The following is a 17,517-nucleotide window of genomic DNA, read 5'->3' on the forward strand; positions in this document are numbered from 1 at the left end:
GACGCTTAACCGACTGCGCCACCCAGGCGCCCCGCATCCTTAGTTTTTTTTCCATCGTGGGTACCTCCTATCCCTTCCTCCATGTTAGCACCCCCTCCTCATCCCTGCCTCCAGGTAACTGCTATTACAACTTAGTTTGTATCTTCCCATATTTTTTGTATACTAAAATAATCCTATATAACCCATATATGCACATACATAAATAGGTCTTTCTCTCCTTGTCTGATGTACAAAAATGGAATCATATTATATGTACCTAGAGTGTATTAAATAAAAATACTGTATCATGATTTATGTGCGTATGATTTACCGTATCATAAATGTCTGTGTATCATCTTGTAGACCACATTAGAGCATGCGAGGCCTGAAGAGCCCAGCTGGGATGAAGATTTTGCAGATGTATACCATGACCTAATCCATTCTCCGGCCTCTGAAACTCTTCTAAATTTGGAACATAATTACTTTGTTAGTATCTCAGAACTGATTGGTGAAAGAGACGTGGAGCTGAAAAAGTTACGAGAGAGGTATTTGAGATTTCTTGCGTTATCATAATTAAATGTTACATTGTCAGGTATGATGGCTGCAGAACAATTTTCATTCAATTGTAAAATTGAAAAATAAAATAGAAAAAATTCTCTAATATTAGAAATTAGTTTTTTCTGTGTTTCAATCTGTAATTTCAACTAGGAAGTCCTCATAGGTTTATAAAACTTCTCAAGTGATCTACCTGAGTAAATTATGGTAGCTTCATATATTATTTCTAGTAAGAGGAATAGCTTACATCTTGTTGAAGGCACCTCTTGTCAAAGGCTTTATTCTAGGCACAGTGCAAAGTGCTTTAGATGATGTCTTAATCCGTTCAGACTGCTATAACAAAATACCATAGACTGGGTGGCTTACACAAGAGAGATTTATTTCTCCCAGTTCTGGAGGCTAGGTAGTTCAAGATCAAGGTGCCAGCAGATTTGGTATCTGGCAGACCCATCTGCTTCTACACCATGCCTTGATGTGTGCTGCCATGGCCTTTCCTCAGTGTGCCCTCCTGGTGCATATCTTTTAGAGAAAGCTCTAGACACTAATTCTGTCATGAAGGCTCCAACCTCATGGCTTCATCTAAACGTAAGTACTTCCCAAGGCCCCACCTCCAAATATCACATTGGGGATTAGGATTTCAACATATGAATTGGGGGACACAAACATGCAGTCAGTAACTGATGCCCTATCTCATTTAATTCTTACCAGAATCCTATTATTACCACCTTTTACAGATGAGGAAACTGAGGCTTAAATAAGTTAAGTAATTTGTCTAAGGACAAGCTGGAATTTGAAACTAGGGAGTCTGACTCCAAAGCTCTTAACCACTGTACAATGCTCTCTCCCTGTTCAGAACCTCTTTAAAACCCTGCCATTACTATGTTCATGGTCTCTCTCAGTTCATTTTGTAAGTTTATTTACATGAAGTAAAAAATAACACTAGTCTTATTCCAAGAAATTTTAATTAGATTTTAATTCATTGCAAGCAGTATGCAAGCAGTCTTTTTGTCTTTCATTTTTTTCTTCAGAGTAAGTAAGTAAAAAATTGCTACCATTATTTATTTCAAAACATGACTTTCCAGATCGCTTCCTGGCAGTTCATAAAATGTAATAATCAAGACATGCTTTTTCTAGATAATCCATTTTGATCTAGCAGAATCTAATAAAATTTATTACCTTAAAATATATACTTAAGACTTTAGGTATACATGGCATTAAGATAATTTTTTCAGTGTTGCTGATGTGAAATTTCCTTGATTGTGAAAGTATATTAGAACCAAATCACGTGTATTTTGTGTGACTAATTTCATAATCTGTCCCAAAGTAGTAAATTTAAAATAACGTATACTGGTTTGCTCCTGGCTCTCATTTGCTTTGTATTAGAAAATGTTGGGACTAACAAGATGAGAATAAACTGTTATTTTGATGATTGTCATAGTTAAGAATATGTAAAACACAAAAATCATAAGCAACTGAATTTAATAATTCTTCCTGAGAAATACTCTTCTGTGTACCAGATCAGCATTTTTACTGTATTGCATAGATTTGTACATTTTTGTAACAATTCTACACCACTCAGCCTTTTTTTTCCCCTATCTAATAAAATATTAGAACTGTCCCTGTCAAAAAGAACTTGATGTCTTGACATTTGTTACTCTGTATGTAATTAGCTGTTTTGAGGCAGTTTATTCCTTTATAGACAGGATACCTGCAGTATAGGTAGTTGCATCAGGTAGATAGTTGAAGCTGTCTCCCAAAGGAGATGAAAATTTGATGGTTTTTTTTTTCCCAGTCTTTTATGATGTAGCCAGTAAAACTGTAAATATATTTTTAGAATTAACGAAATATAGATTCAATTTATATAAATATATGAAAGTATAATTACCTAATACTAATTGATTACTTTCTGTTGAACTTCATTTATTTGATTTTTTTCCTACCAAGGCTTCAAATAATATAACCTTCAGCTCACTCTGAATCTGCTCTTGGTTCTCAGGTTTTCTGGGACTATCCTCATTCTCCTATTTAGGTATATTAAAAAAAATCCCAGCTTGGCTATAGTCAGTATCAATGTATTCTATAGTCCATATCAATAGCTATGAGTAGGACTTTCATTCAGCTGGTAAGCTACTCTGAATTGTGACTTTGCTATCTGCTCACTACACCTCACAGAAAACCCCATATCTGGCCACCAGCATTCCGTCTTTTTTTTTTTTTTTTCTAAGTCAGGAGAAGATTCCTATTCCACATGATTCTTCACCTTTTGGGAAGCTGAATTAACTTACTAATTATCTGCATTTACTGATACTTCATACATTTTTTTTCTTTTGTGTAATAGTTTTTTTAGTAGGAGCTTGTTTGGGTTAATGTTATTTTTTGAAATGTCCTTTGGACAAATTTCTTGATGAGTTTTGCTTTCTTTTTTTCTTTCTAAACATAAACAATATTGGAATACATTTATTTTGACAACAGCTTTGCAATTTATTCTCCACATATCCAAACTGTTAGCTGGAAAGGAAAAACAAGCTGTGTTCCTCCTGAGGTAGGTAAATAGTGTAAAGGTGAACAGTGTAACTTAAGGCAAGTTGGAATTCACTGGTATCTGGAAGTTCACCCAATTCACTTACCCAATTCATGAGCAGAAGTGACACATTTTCTTATTTCTGTCTTCATTTTAATTCCACTTTACATCTTAAAAAGACAATTTCTCACCACAGCATCAAGACTGTTACAATCCTTTATTTCTAAATGTCTTCAAGATAATGTTCACATTGTTAGAATTGTCACACCTGACATACTAAGCCAATATCTAGTTAGGTATAGCTAGAAATATAATGAAATTTCCTTTTATCTTAATCATAGAAAATGTATATTGTATCATTAACTGTATCATTAGCTACTTGCATTTCTGACACATTTAGAATGAAATAAATGTTCATGAAATTTCATTTGTTGAATTATTTATTAGTCTTTTTTTTCCTCGCTGTTAATTTGCTGTTGTTAGCAAACCAGATATAAAATATAAATATTTAAAAATATTCATATATTGATATTTAAAGATACTGAATCCCTAAAACTTAAAAATGGCAATGATACTTTTTATCCACTAGAGGGAACATGTGTAATGTAAAATATTAATCTATTTATATCGAACTTTATATTTATAAATGTTTAGCAATTATTTATGTTTTAAATAAAATCTTACTTGCAAGCACATGGCCCCCAGTAGTTACAAAAACTTACTGGGGTCACCTGCATTAGAATTAGGGGGAGACTAAATGATATTGCATATTTAATACTAGAAAGTATATAAAGAAATGTATAAATGTATAATATATATGTGAGTTTTATTTACCATATACATGTAAGTATCTTAATCAGTTGTTATAAGTAAGTATAAATTCTCTTTTAAGAGCAATTAAATTAATGAGAATGATAGTAAAATCCTTTTGGTTCACATCTTTATTCTTTCCACATGTGTTTGCAATATATTTTAGAGCAAACTTTTAAAATATGATTGTATTAGAAAATAATTTTTAGATTCGAAAATGTCCAATGAACTTATTTATTAAAATATACACACATAGGGGCGCCTGGGTGGCGCAGTCGGTTAAGCGTCCGACTTCAGCCAGGTCACGATCTCACGGTCCGTGAGTTTGAGCCCCGCGTCGGGCTCTGGGCTGATGGCTCGGAGCCTGGAGCCTGTTTCCGATTCTGTGTCTCCCTCTCTCTCTGCCCCTCCCCCGTTCATGCTGTGTCTCTCTCTGTCCCCAAAATAAATAAAAAACGTTGAAAAAAAAATTAAAAAAAAATATACACACATAAAAGACAACAAACTGTAGGTGTACAGTTAAAGTACGCACACCATATAATCATCACTCAGATCAAGAAATGGAATATTTCCAGCACTGCAGAAGGCTCCTTCGGGCGCAGCTGGTCACAACCCATCTCTCCCATAAGGAACTTCAGTTATCTGAACTTCTAACACCATTGATTAGTTTTTCCTGTGGGAAAACCATGTTTAATTTATGCATATTGTTTATTTAGATAAATGAAGAAGGTATAACTAAAACATATCTTTAGAATGTATCTTATATTCCTCTGTAATGAGAGCTTTATGACTTAATACCGGTTTTATTCTTAGAACCTAATTGGTAGCTTTGGGCAATACTATATAAGCTGACTTCCAAACCTTGAAGTCACTTTAACTCATGTAAATAGAAGTAGAAAATATGTTAAAGCTGGAGTTGCAGAGTATCATCTTTGAGGAAATCTGCAAATGGAAAGGAGTCTTGACTTTAAACATTAGCCATAGAAATTGAAAGATTACCTAGATTTTGACCACATTCACTTATGGGTTAAATTTAGATTAAAATTTAGCTGTACAAATGACGTTGGTATTATATGACATTATCATTATTTCCACATCTGCATTTCCAAGGCTTCAAAGTGCTTTCCTGGTATTATAGTTGCCATCCCTGGACATACTCCTTTAAAATAAATTTCTTCTTTTCTTTTTTTTTATTATTTAAAAAAAATTTAATGTGTATTTATTTTTGAGAGGGAGAAAGAGTGCGCGTGAGAAAGAGTCAGGGAGGGACAGATACAGAGGGAGACAGAATCTGAAGCAGGCTCCAGGCTCCTAGCTGTCAGCACAGAGCCTGAGGCGGGGCTCGAACTCACAAACTGCGAGATCATGACGTGAGCAGAAATCAGACGCTTAACTGACTGAGCCACCTAGGCGCCCCAAAATAAAAATTTTATTTTTGCTTCATAGAGATTGTTCAGTGATTCTGGAGTGGCCATATACCTTAAAGATTTTATGACCATATTTTATCTTCTTATTTATGTTTTAGACAAGGTATTGAAATGGAAAAAGTGATGCAGGAATTGGGGAAATCACTGACAGATCAAGATGTAAATTCACTGGCTGCTCAGCATTTTGAATCCCAGCAAGTAAGTGAAGTAGAATGACTTTTAGATACACAATTGCATTTTCTTTTGCTTATTTATTTTTGTAAAAAAATTAACCACTTGGTGTACTCTCTCTTTTTAGGACTTAGAAAATAAATGGTCAAATGAATTAAAACAATCAACTGCCATCCAAAAACAAGAATATCAGGAATGGGTGATAAAACTTCATCAAGACCTAAAAAACCCCAACAACAGCTCCCTCAGGTATTAATTATGTATGGTTCTTATTAGATGAAAGTTCGTTGTGGGTATGAGTTTGTATTTGTTGTAAAATTGAACATTTTTAGTTGTAGATATTTTAAAAAATTTTTTACTGTTTATTATTTTTGAGAGAGAGAAAGAGCATGAGTAGGGGAGGGGCAGAGAGAGAGGGATACACAGAATCTGAAGCAGTGTCCAGGCTCTGAGCTGTCAGCACAGAGCCCAACTTGGGGCTCAAACCCATGAACTGTGAGATCATGACCTGAGCCAAAGTCAGATGTATAACCGACCTAACCACCCAGGTCCCCCTTCAGTTGTAGATATTTTTAAGTTAGCAATGACAGTTCAAGATAATTTTATGCTTCTAACACCTTTGGTGTAATTTGGATTTATGTGGATTATTTAGGGAGGGGGGTTAATTGGTTGGCCTAAAATAGTGATTCCTACCCCCCCTAAAATTTAGCTATAAATCTCTTAGGTATGTATATCTAAATACCCCAACTACTACCTCTTGGGGTTTTTATTTATATTGAGAGTGAGAGCATGCACATGCATGCACATGTGAGTGGAGGAGGGACAGAGAGAGAGAGGGAGAGAAAGAGTATCCCAAGCAGGCTCTACACCGTCAGCTCAGAGATCATGACCTGAGTCAGAATCAGGAGTCAGATGCTTAACTAACTGAGCCACCCAGGCACTGTGTATCTCTTGTTTTTTTAAATTGGTTTCTGTTCAGTGCAATATGCATTGATTGAATGCATCTTAAATGCCAAGCACTCTCTAAGCAAAAAAACAAAGAAGATGCCTACCCATGTGGAGCTTATATTCTAGAGAGACTGACCTATAAATAAAACAGTACTGTATAGAATGATACATGCAGTAATATAAGCATGTACCAGGTACAAAAATAGTCTATTTGTCTACAATTTGTCTACAATTTGTAAGTTGTACAGTACCTGATGTATTTCATATATTGCCCTAGAGCTTTGACAGTACCTGTGTTATTTCCTGGCTGTGTACTTGTGTGTTTGAGAATTTCTTTCTTTCCAGTCTTAAAGTATATTCAACTGGAAATGTACTTAGTACAGTATAATAATCTTATTCTCAGCTTTTGCCTGTTATTTGGTATAAACAGTTAGAAATAGCATTTTATTTGTATAATGTCAGTCTCCCCTACTATTCTTGCTTTGAAGACAAAAGCCATGTTTGTTTTTTCTATTGTTGTATACCCTGATCGTTGCCAAGTGTCTAGCTCTTAATACTGGCACATAAAACATACTCAATACATATTGATGGGATGGGTGGACAAATAGGCAGGTGGATGTATTGTCATTAAACTCTTAACCTGATACCTGTATCACCTTTTATCCATATACATAATATTTCATTTGCCTTATTTTCCCCAAGACAACACCTTAGAAATACTTAAACAATTTTTATGATTAGAAATGGGATAGCATCCTTGGCACTAACATATTTTACATATTTGACTATAGTTCTCATTTCAAATAAAAATATTAACACAATACAAAGGGAGGGGTGGGTGGAAAGATGGGTTGGGAACATCTGTTTACTGTAATGTAAATGGTGTTTCTCAAACTGTTGGTTTCAATCTGTTAGGATCATTCTAGATTCTTTACTTTCCACTCAGACTTTTAAAAATAACAATAAAATGGAATGGAATGAATTGGAATGGAAGAGAGTAGAGTAGAATAGGTGGAAAATATGAGAGCACATCATACATGAAGCTTCCTATAAATAAATGTGTGTATTAAGCCAAAATGTAAAGTATATACTGTATGTTGTGGTCAGAAAAGTGGAGAGTCACTGATTTCAGGAAGCTGAGAAAGCCCCTTATTATAAACATTATCTCTCATTTTGCTACTATAGTTTCAGAACTTCAGTCTATAGAATCAGTTCCATTGTGTACCTGTTGGCTTCTAGCTGGTGCTGCTTTTAAAAACTAAATATTCCTAGGAAAAATGTTTTTAATGTGACTTTGTTAGTTTGCTTTTCTTTCCAGTAGGGGTTTCCTTGGGCAGCAGAAACCTGTTTTCAACACAATTCCCTATAGATTTCCTACAAGAAATTGATTAAAGTGGTATCTTTTTTAGTCATTATTTTTGTGTTTTTAAAAAAGCTATTTCTCGGGGTGCCTGGGTGGCTCAGTCGGTTAAGCAGCCTACTTCAGCTCAGGTCATGATCTCGCAGTCCATGGGTTCAAGCCCCACGTTGGGCTCTGTGCTGACAGCTCGGAGCCTGGAGCCTGTTTCGGATTCTGTCTCCCTCTCTCTGACCCTCCCCCGTTCATGCTCTGTCTCTCTCTGTCTCAAAAAAAATAAATAAACATTAAAAAAAAATTAAAAAATAAATAAATAAATAAATAAGTAAGTAAGTAAGTTATTTCTCTTGGGGTGCCTCAGTCAGTTAAGCATCCGACTCTTGATTTAGGCTTAGGTCATGATCTCACAGTTGTGAGATCAAGCCCCTCATTGGGCTCCACACTGGGCATGGAGCCTGCTTGAGATTCTCTCTCCCTCTCTCTCTCTGCCCCTCCCCTGCTCACACTTTCTCTCTCTCTCTTTAAAAAAAAAGTCTGTTGAAGGGTAAATTATATAAATTAAAATTTACGTCTTTTAAGTTTACATTTTGATGAGTTTTGACAAACTTAACTGGTCATGAAATCATCACCGCAACCAAGATACAGCATTTCACTTGTATACTTTTATAACCCATTCCTTTCTCTTTCCCTTCTCCTGTCAACCTGCTCTGATTTCTGTCCCTGCAGTTTTTATTCTTTTCAGAATGTCTTATCAATAAAATCAAACTGTTATGTAGCAGTTTGGTGTCTTGCTTCTTTTACTTACAATGCATTTGTGACTTATGCATGTTGCTTCATTTGTGAGTAGTTTTCTTTTTATTGCTCAGTTGTATTCTAGAAATTTTATAGTTATAATGTATATGTATGAGTCATAATGTATTATTTCATACACATTATATATGAAAATATAAGTGAATATGTCTACTATAAGATAATGAATAAGTATATGTATATGTGTATATATGTGTATAGTTTTGTTATAATATATTCATTTGGTTTTGGCATCTGGGTAATGACAGCATAAAATAAGTTGGTGGTCTGCCTATGAGCCTGTCAAAGGAATTGGTATCTGTGATCATCAATCTGTATCATGTTTTTATTTCTAGCACTTTTCATTTCTTTTCTCTCTTTGCTGAAATTCTTTGTGCATCCTGTGTGTTGTTTTCCAGTAGATCTTTCATATTGGTCATTGTTATGTGAAAGTCTTTTTTTTAAATTAATTTATTTTGAGAGAGAGACAAGGAACACATGAGCAAGCACAGGGGAGGGGCAGAGAGAGAGAGAGAGAGAGAGAGAGAGAGAGAGGAGTCCCAAGCAGCCTCCATGCTGTCAGTGCAGAGTCCAGTGCAGGGCTTATCTCACAAACCATGAGATCATGACCTGAGCCGAAATCAAGAATAGGATGCTTACCCAGCTGAGCCCAGGTGCCCTGAAAGTCTTTTTCTTTTAGGCCCAGTACCAGGGTCATCTCTCAGTCTGTGTTTGTTGATTGCTTTATCTCTTGACAATGGGTTATTTGTTTCTTTTGCTTGCTTTTTTTGTGTCTCTCTCTCTTTTTAAAAAGATAAATGCTGGGCATTGTGTGTGTTTGTAAAGAAGAGACTAAGGTAGATAATATTTATGTCCAGAAACGAACAGGCCATTATTGTGAATGTCATGCCAACCTAGTCAGCAGTTGAGCAGAGTTTGGTTTTTTCCTTCAATGATACCACAGGCTGCATTTTCTACCATAGTAAGCTGCTGCCACTTTGTATTTAGAGTGGGGCTTTGGGTTCTAGAGGGTTTTTCCCTGTCATTCTGCTCCATCCTCAGCTTTCAGTGTTTGCAGTCCTGTGCCAAGCATGAGGTCTCTATGCTGTTGCTCTACCCCTCAGGAGTAGACCATTGTTGTTTGTGATGTGATGCTAGGCTCATATTGGGGGTGGGAAATAGGTCTCCGTTGTCTTTGTCCAGCTTCAGTTGTGTGCAGGCCATATATATCTAGGGCTTGGGTTTGGGGCATTCTTAGCATTTCTACCTGTGCCACAAAGGAGGCTCTCTTGTCTCCTGCACAGCCTCCGGTGTTTTCTTGGAAACACCTGGTGGAGGCTGATGAAAGAGATTTTGTAAGTACATGCAAATCTCCCTTGTGCCTGAGGCTCATAGCTATTCTAAATTTACATGCTAACCCACACTTGTCCTTTAAGGATTGTTAAACTTTTAGCCATTTCTTCCTATCTCCTTACATTGCAGCAACTCATTTCCACCAAGCTCTGCCAAAGATGAAAACTGTGTCTCCTGTCTGTCCTTGAGGGGTGTGTTGCTCTTTAGAATTGATTGGTTGCCTCGTTACCTCAAATTTCAGGAAAGTTATGATTTTATAGATTATCTGGCTTTTTCTTGTTGCTAGAGTGGGAGCAACAGTCTCTTGTGGCTTTTCACATCCTAAAGTGAGGATGTTTTGTTAATATCAATTTTTTAGGTTTAAATTTGCCGTATATACTAATGAAGTCAATCAGTGAGACTAAGAGACTGTTTGGAACAACCCCAAAAATGTAGTCCAGAATGACTATTATAGACTTATATCATCTTCCACATACCATGAAATTTGAATTTACAATTGTACAGTTGTTGAATGCCTCCATGGAAACCTTTTCAGCAAACACAAGAATGGAGTAGAGCAAAGAGAGAAGTCTTTCAATGGGAGGAGGCTGTTGATGGAAAAAAGCAGGAAATGGTTTTAAAAAAATAGAGGATATGAATACATCAAAATGAACTTTCTATTTTTTTATTATTCCTTTTATTTGACTTTTTAATTTTCAATTTTTATTTCTATCACGTCACCTTTTTTAGTTTTGCCTAGAGCCAACCCTGGCTCTATATATTATATATTTTTTCATTATGCCATTTTAAAGTAGTAAGTTAATCACTTCATTTAATCATTTTCTTAGACCACTAAGAAATACTAAATGGTAATATATGAGCTGATATTGCAATGACTGGAAAGAATAATATGCATTACTTGCTGTGAGGAAATGAAAGAACAAGTAGGAATTTTAAAACCTGTTGGTGTATATGATTCTTACTTGTTACCATAGATTAAGGATAAGTTTAGGAATAGTTAAGTGGTACTTACAGACTTCACTTTGCCTCATTTCATTATAAAGCTTTCTTTCCTTCAAGAAAAGTTCTTGACAAAGAGACGAAAAAAGCATACGAATAATTTTATTAATTGCAGTGAGGAAATTAAAGTTCAACCGAGTCAGTTCAGAGAATCCGTAGAAGCAAATGGAAGGATTTATGAGGAGCAGAGAAAGTTGGAAGAAAGTTTTACCATTCACTTAGGTAAGTGGACTCATTTTTTTGTAGGCGTAATTTATTGTAACTTCTGAAGCTTTTTTTTATGTTGTAAGAGAAAAATCCCCAGCATATGAGTAGACTGTACCCATGTTATTTTTAATTACGAACAATGTCCTGCTCCTGAAGTTTGTTGGCTGTATGCTTTCTGTATTCGCTAATATATTATCTTTTACAAATAGAAAAGTGAAATCTGAGAGGTGCCTGAGTGGCTCAGTCAGTTAAGTGTCTGACTCTTGATTTTGGTTCAGGTCACAATCTCACACTTCGTGAGATCGAGCTCCGTGTCAGGCTCCACACTGACAGCACAGAGCCTGCTTAGACTCTCTCTCCCTCTCTCCTCTCTCCTCTCTCTCCCTCTCTACTCCTCCTCCCTGCCTGAAATAAATAAATAAACTTGAAAAAAATAATTAAAAAAATAAAGGTGAAATCTGAGTAGTTATTAAGTTGGGAAATTGCAAAACCTATTTCTAATTATTTGTAGCACAGATTTATCTGAATTCCTGCCATAGAGATTTACATCCTGTTATACTCGATTTTTGCAGCTGTCTAAGTTTCTTTCTGGGACTGTTGCCCACCCCCTAGGAGCCCAGTTGAAGACCATGCATAATTTGAGATTGCTGAGAGCAGATATGCTGGACTTCTGTAAGCACAAAAGAAATCACCGAAGTGGCGTGAAACTCCATCGACTCCAGACTGCACTCTCACTTTATTCCACCTCTCTCTGTGGCCTGGTTTTACTTGTAGACAATCGAATCAATTCATATAGTGGTATTAAAAGAGGTAAGTTAACATTACATATTTATTTCGTTAAATTTCTCCTTTGAATACCATTCTTACAAAGAAAGGGATTATAGAAAAAACAAAAATTTTAGTTAACCCTAGTATTCTGGTAGCCAAGCAACACACATCCCCAGCCTTGGCTATTTTAGATTTCTGTCATACTTCAGCATGGGTAAAGTGCTTCAGGATATTTACTGTTTCTTAAAATTGTGTTATCTCATAAGTAATGCTCTTATAGGATTCTTGCTTCAAGGCATAACAAAAAGAATAATCAAGATGTAAATGTATTCAGTTCAGAAGCAGATCCTGGCTCAGTGAATTTTAGCTCATCCTTTTGTCCTTTCTTCCTTGTTTTTTTTAGATAGCCTATTTCTTAAATGTGCTAGGTAATAATCTATGTTCCCTCTGTAAATCTCACTTTTTATGATTTTTTAAAAAATTTTAAATATATAAAGTATATTGAATTGTGTAACTTTTTAAAGAAGCTTGAATAGAGTTTATTTCCCACCATAAATATGGGAACTTTCTTGTATTTTTTAACACTTTCTGGGACTTGATTATGATTAAAGTATCTATTACTTAAAGCAGGTTTGGAATTATATAAAAATTTCCATGTTTATTAATTATTTACTCTTTTGAGTGATAGAGAGATTAAGTTTCTGATTCAAACAAAATTGATATGCGCTAACTTAAGACATAATTATTAAAAGGAAAAGTATAAGAAATCATTCTTGTGAATTTTGTATTTTATTTCTGCTAGCTCTCATTATCCTTAAGTAAATACTAAATATTTGATAGCCCACCTTTAAAAGTTTGTAAATGTTTTGGGTCCCTTAGATTTTGCCACAGTTTGCCAAGAATGTACTGACTTCCATTTTCCCCGGATCGAAGAGCAACTGGAAGTTGTCCAGCAGGTGGTACTTTATGCTAGAACCCAACGAAGGAGTAAGTTGAAAGAATCACATGGTCAGTAAAACTCAAACTTTTCAAAGTTTCACTTTCAGTGTATTTTGTCCCTAAGCACTCTAATAGCATATGGACCGTTATTAAAATAGAAAGTTGTGTTGGTGGAAAAGTGGAGGAAAGAAATTAAGGAAAAAACTCAGGATCTTTAGAAGGTTGAATTCTGTTCTAAATTTTCTTTTTTGCATGATTTTGTTTAATAGCCTTAGCAAAAACTTTTTAAATTTAAATTCTATAATTATACTTGAGGTAGGCACTCAATGTAAAGTTGACGATTTTTTTTTCTTAAGATTATTTTTTGAGACAGAGAGAGAGCACACAGGGGCAGAGAAGGGGCAGAGAGAGAAGGGAAAGCCAAGAAGGCTCTGTGCTAACGGCAGGGAGCCCAATGCAGGGCTCAAACTCACGAACCTGAAATCATGACCTGAGCTGAAGTCGGATCTTAACCGACTGAGCCACAGAGAGGCCCCAGTGATCTTTTGGTCTGAGTTCTATATCTCTAAAATGGACATAATTACTGTGTTTTGAAGTCATAGAATTAATAGTAGCACAAAATACACACTTTTTATACATTTCATCTTTGATTCCTCCTAGGTAGCAGGATGTCAATTATAAGAATTGTTTTTGATTGTTCTTTAAAAAAATCACTATGTCCAGAACTATGTCCTGCTTTTTTCATATTTATCCACAATTTAAACATCCTTTCTAACTCTTTGGGAAATTATTTTTAAAACTATAGAAAACATTCACGACATCTTTCTGTGTAAGATCTCTATTCGTAGACTTAAGGGAAGATAGAGGTAAAAGAAAAATCTTTAACTCAAATTACAGAGTAATTCTATTTTTTTAATTGAAAAATATAAGTTTTAAAAGTGGTTTCTTTATAAGTTAAATTGGCATCATAAGTTCGTTTAGTTAAGAGCTAAATATAATGGTAATATTCATAAGAAATATACGTAAGCTCCATTTTTCTTATTTTTCAGACATTTCATATTATGTAACAGGCTGGAAATAACAATGCATGTTCTCATATGGCTGGAATGCATAGTCAGCATTTTAATTTATTTTTTTTTATAAAAACTTGATGTCTTGCCCAGGAAATAAAATATGGCAGGTTTTTTTTTTTTAATTTTTTTTTAACATTTATTTATTTTTGAGACAGAGAGAGACAGAGCATGAACGGGGGAGGGTCAGAGAGAGGGAGACACAGAATCCGAAACAGGCTCCAGGCTCTGAGCTGTCAGCACAGAGCCTGACACGGGGCTCGAACCCACGGACCACGAGATCATGACCTGAGCCGAAGTCAGCCGCTCAACCAACTGAACCACCCAGGCGCCCCAAAATATGGCAGGTTTTTAAAGTACAGCTGGTCAAACTTTTAAATCAGCTTATGTACTTGGATGTCTTTTTTGTTGGTTTATTTTGCAACTGCAGTGTTTAAAAGAAACCATTTGATAGTACTTTTGGTTCCTATGTTTTGTGTTTTGTAGTGAGCAAAGAGATACTATTTTATCTTTGCTTGCTGTCTTTGTTCCTCTTCCCGTATTAATTGTAGAATTTCTCACTTTCTCCTGATGCTAGAATGTAGCTTTCTAGACTTAACCTTGGTAAGCATTCACTATAGTTTCCGTATTTATTCAATAGACCTTTTTTTTAAAAAGTTTTATTTTTTAATCATTTCTTAAATAGGTAAAACAGTCTCAAGATTCCCAATTCAAACTGTATAAAAGAGCATACAGTGAAAGTCTTCATAATTGTCCACCAGGCACTCATTTCCCACCCCAGAGACAGCCAGTGCTGCCCAGTGTCCTCCAGACATATGTTTATGTACACATCAGTGCATGTGTGTGTGTATTTATTTAATTTTCCCTTTTACACAAGTGGCATCCTTCTCTGCACACTTTTCCACACTTGACTTTTTTTACTGAATATTTACCTTGGCCATCATGTTGTATCAGTGCATAAAGAGCATCCTTATACCTTCTGCTGTGTAGTAGTCCATTGCAAGGTATCCAGTTATTAATCAGTTCTGTGATGACACTTAATCCATCCCAACATTTTTTCTATTATAACAAATAATGCATGAATCATGTTACACATATAGTGCCACGCATGTGTGAACCTATCTCTAGGAATAGACTTCTAAGAGAAATTACTGTGTTAAAGGGGACATGCATTTATAATAATATTGATAGTGTTCGCAGTTGCCCTCCATAACAGTGCCACCAGCTTATATTCCCACTCCAGATAACTGTAGCTTTGCTGTGGCACTGTGTGTTACATATGACACATGTCAGGAAATCATACAGAAATGTATCCTAACAAAGGACCTTTCAGAAAGTTCCAGTATGTCCTCTTATTCTTCTACCATCTTCTTCCTCTCTCTCATTCAAACTAGCAGTGATGTGATCAGAAACATTTTAATATTATTCTTAGTAGTGACTAAAAGCATGAAGATTGAGATCATGACAGGTGTGGGAGAAGGAGGAGGATTCTAAGTATATTTATGAGAGATACAAAGTGTGTAGCAAATGACAGGAAGTTTTCAAACCACATACGGTTAAGGCACTGTGTGTAAATCATGGTATTATTTTGCTCTTGTTCAAGCAACTATTTTGTGGTTTAAGTGAGTCAGTGAAACAAGTAGGTTTATAAAACACAACTTTCTTAAAGGAACCCACATGTTGTCATAGAAGAGTTCTGTGAAAATGCTTTCTCCATCTTTTCCTTTTCTGTGCATGCCCACATATTTGTTCTACCCATTTACATCCCGATACTCAAGTACTTGTTTATTCTAAGGCACTCCATCACTTGTTTTTACTGTGTTCATTATATTAGAATCTTTGTGTTTCTGCAGTCCATTATAACAAGCCAAAAGCAATTTAGTTTTCTGTGCACATTTTATGTACATTTTTTTAAGTGAAAAAGTAATTTTCTTAGTATTGCAAGGTGTTAGTGAAAACATGGAGGGGGAATAGACTATGAACTGTTCTCTCTTATTCACTTAGTAGGAATTCTGTCTGTTCATACCCCATGTGAACAAAATTATTAGAGTCCTTTTTTATCATTTGTTTTCTGGGCCAATTATTCATTACTGATTATATGAAGTTACTTTCATTCAGAACACTTTTGAAAGCATAATTCCCCTTGATATTTTCAGTTACCCTTTTGAAGTTCTGTTTTCAAGTGATTTTCTGATGCTGACAGCCTTTCCAAAATAGTTTTGTATTTAATTGAAATACACAGATACCTTCTTAAAGATAGCTGCTTTGAATGCTAATATTGATTCTGCATTTTCAAGTTTTGGTAGAAGATACATCTGAATCTTTAAAAAAAAGTGTTTTTAATGTTTATTTATTTTTGAGAGACAGAGCGAGTGTGAGAGGGAGAGGGGCAGAGAGAGATGGAGACACAGAATCGGAAGCAGGCTCCAGACTCTGAGCTGTCAGCACAGAGCCTGAGGCTAGGCTCGAACTCACAGACTGCTAGATCATGACCTGGGCCAAAGTCAGACGCCTAACTGACTGAGCCACCCAGGTGCCCTGAATTTTATAAGAAATCTGTTAAAAATAGATGTACGTGTATAAAATAATGTGTGTCCAAGTATAATAATGTACGGTCAGTTGCAATGTCTTATTTTACCAATATTTATCCTTCTAAATAATATCATGCCTTCTAGAAAAAAAGATTAACTATTGAATACCTAATAAACAATCTTCCATTTGGGCATTGAGGAGGGCACTTGTTGGGATGAGCACTAGGTGTCGTATGTAAGCGATAAACCACGGGAATCTACCCCAAAAACCAAGAGCACACTTTACACACTGTGTGTTAGCCAATTTGACAATAAATTATATTTTAAAAAATGTTCCATTTGAAACAAAGTCTCACATATCTGTTTGAAATACATTGTATATGGTGTGGATAAGAAGTAACCCCAGATTGCAGAATGGGCTATATATCAAGTGATTCCTGGTACTACTCGCCATTTGCTTGGAGTCCTGGACAAGTTATATCAACAACAGTGACTCAGAATCTAAAAATAAAGATGGCCACACTACAACTATTTAACGAAGTTGTTTTATGTGTAGTTAATTTAGTGCCCTGAACCTCCCGATGAAAAATAGGGTGCTGGCAAGTATAATGTGGTTAAGACCATAGGATTTGGACTCTGGGTATATGAGTTCAAGACCTGGTTCTACCACTTAACTGTGAATCTTTGGCTAAGTTACTTAACTTATGTAAGCCTCTGTTCCTTCACATATACAATGAAGACAGTAATAGTACCTACCTTGTAAGGCTGTGGTTTTAGGGGTTTTGTAAGAATTAAATGAGACTGTGCATGTAAAACGTATGTCAGAATGCCTGGCAACTAGCTATCCTTAGAACATTTTTGCTGTTATTGTGATTGATTGGGGAGTACTAGAAGTAATGTGTTCTCATAGGTTGTATGTTCTTTCATGTTGCATTATCTTATGAATAGATTCTGGAAACCGAAATGGAGGAAGTGACGATAAGGCTAAAAATTCTGACAGGATCTATTTAAATATTTTACCTGGTAAGTGGTATTTTACTTGAAATTGCAGTTTTCTAAGAATCACATACATGGAGATCGTAGATTTGAAATA

The 17,517-nt window shown here is 35.4% G+C and overlaps 1 protein-coding gene across 5 annotated transcripts in view; it reads left to right on the top strand.

Moving 5' to 3' along the window:
- The window catches only part of FERRY3 (FERRY endosomal RAB5 effector complex subunit 3), a 47,098-nt gene that overhangs the window by 16,561 nt on the left and 13,020 nt on the right, over positions 1 to 17,517 (top strand). Inside the window, exons 4-10 of one of the 5 annotated variants that reach the window (XM_040462989.1) lie at positions 343 to 524; positions 5,391 to 5,490; positions 5,591 to 5,712; positions 11,025 to 11,131; positions 11,729 to 11,926; positions 12,764 to 12,871; positions 17,373 to 17,447. In XM_040462989.1, the coding sequence (XP_040318923.1) occupies positions 343 to 524; positions 5,391 to 5,490; positions 5,591 to 5,712; positions 11,025 to 11,131; positions 11,729 to 11,926; positions 12,764 to 12,871; positions 17,373 to 17,447 (892 nt within the window). Of the gene's footprint in view, positions 1 to 342; positions 525 to 5,390; positions 5,491 to 5,590; positions 5,713 to 9,786; positions 9,913 to 11,003; positions 11,132 to 11,728; positions 11,927 to 12,763; positions 12,893 to 17,372; positions 17,448 to 17,517 lie in introns of those variants that run through there. The other 4 variants (XM_040462988.1, XM_040462991.1, XM_040462992.1 and 1 more) reach the window with 4 other exon arrangements.

The sequence above is a fragment of the Herpailurus yagouaroundi genome, unplaced genomic scaffold, assembly GCF_014898765.1.
Source record: "Herpailurus yagouaroundi ecotype Mexico unplaced genomic scaffold, PumYag 355, whole genome shotgun sequence".
Taxonomy (NCBI): Eukaryota; Metazoa; Chordata; class Mammalia; order Carnivora; family Felidae; genus Herpailurus; species Herpailurus yagouaroundi.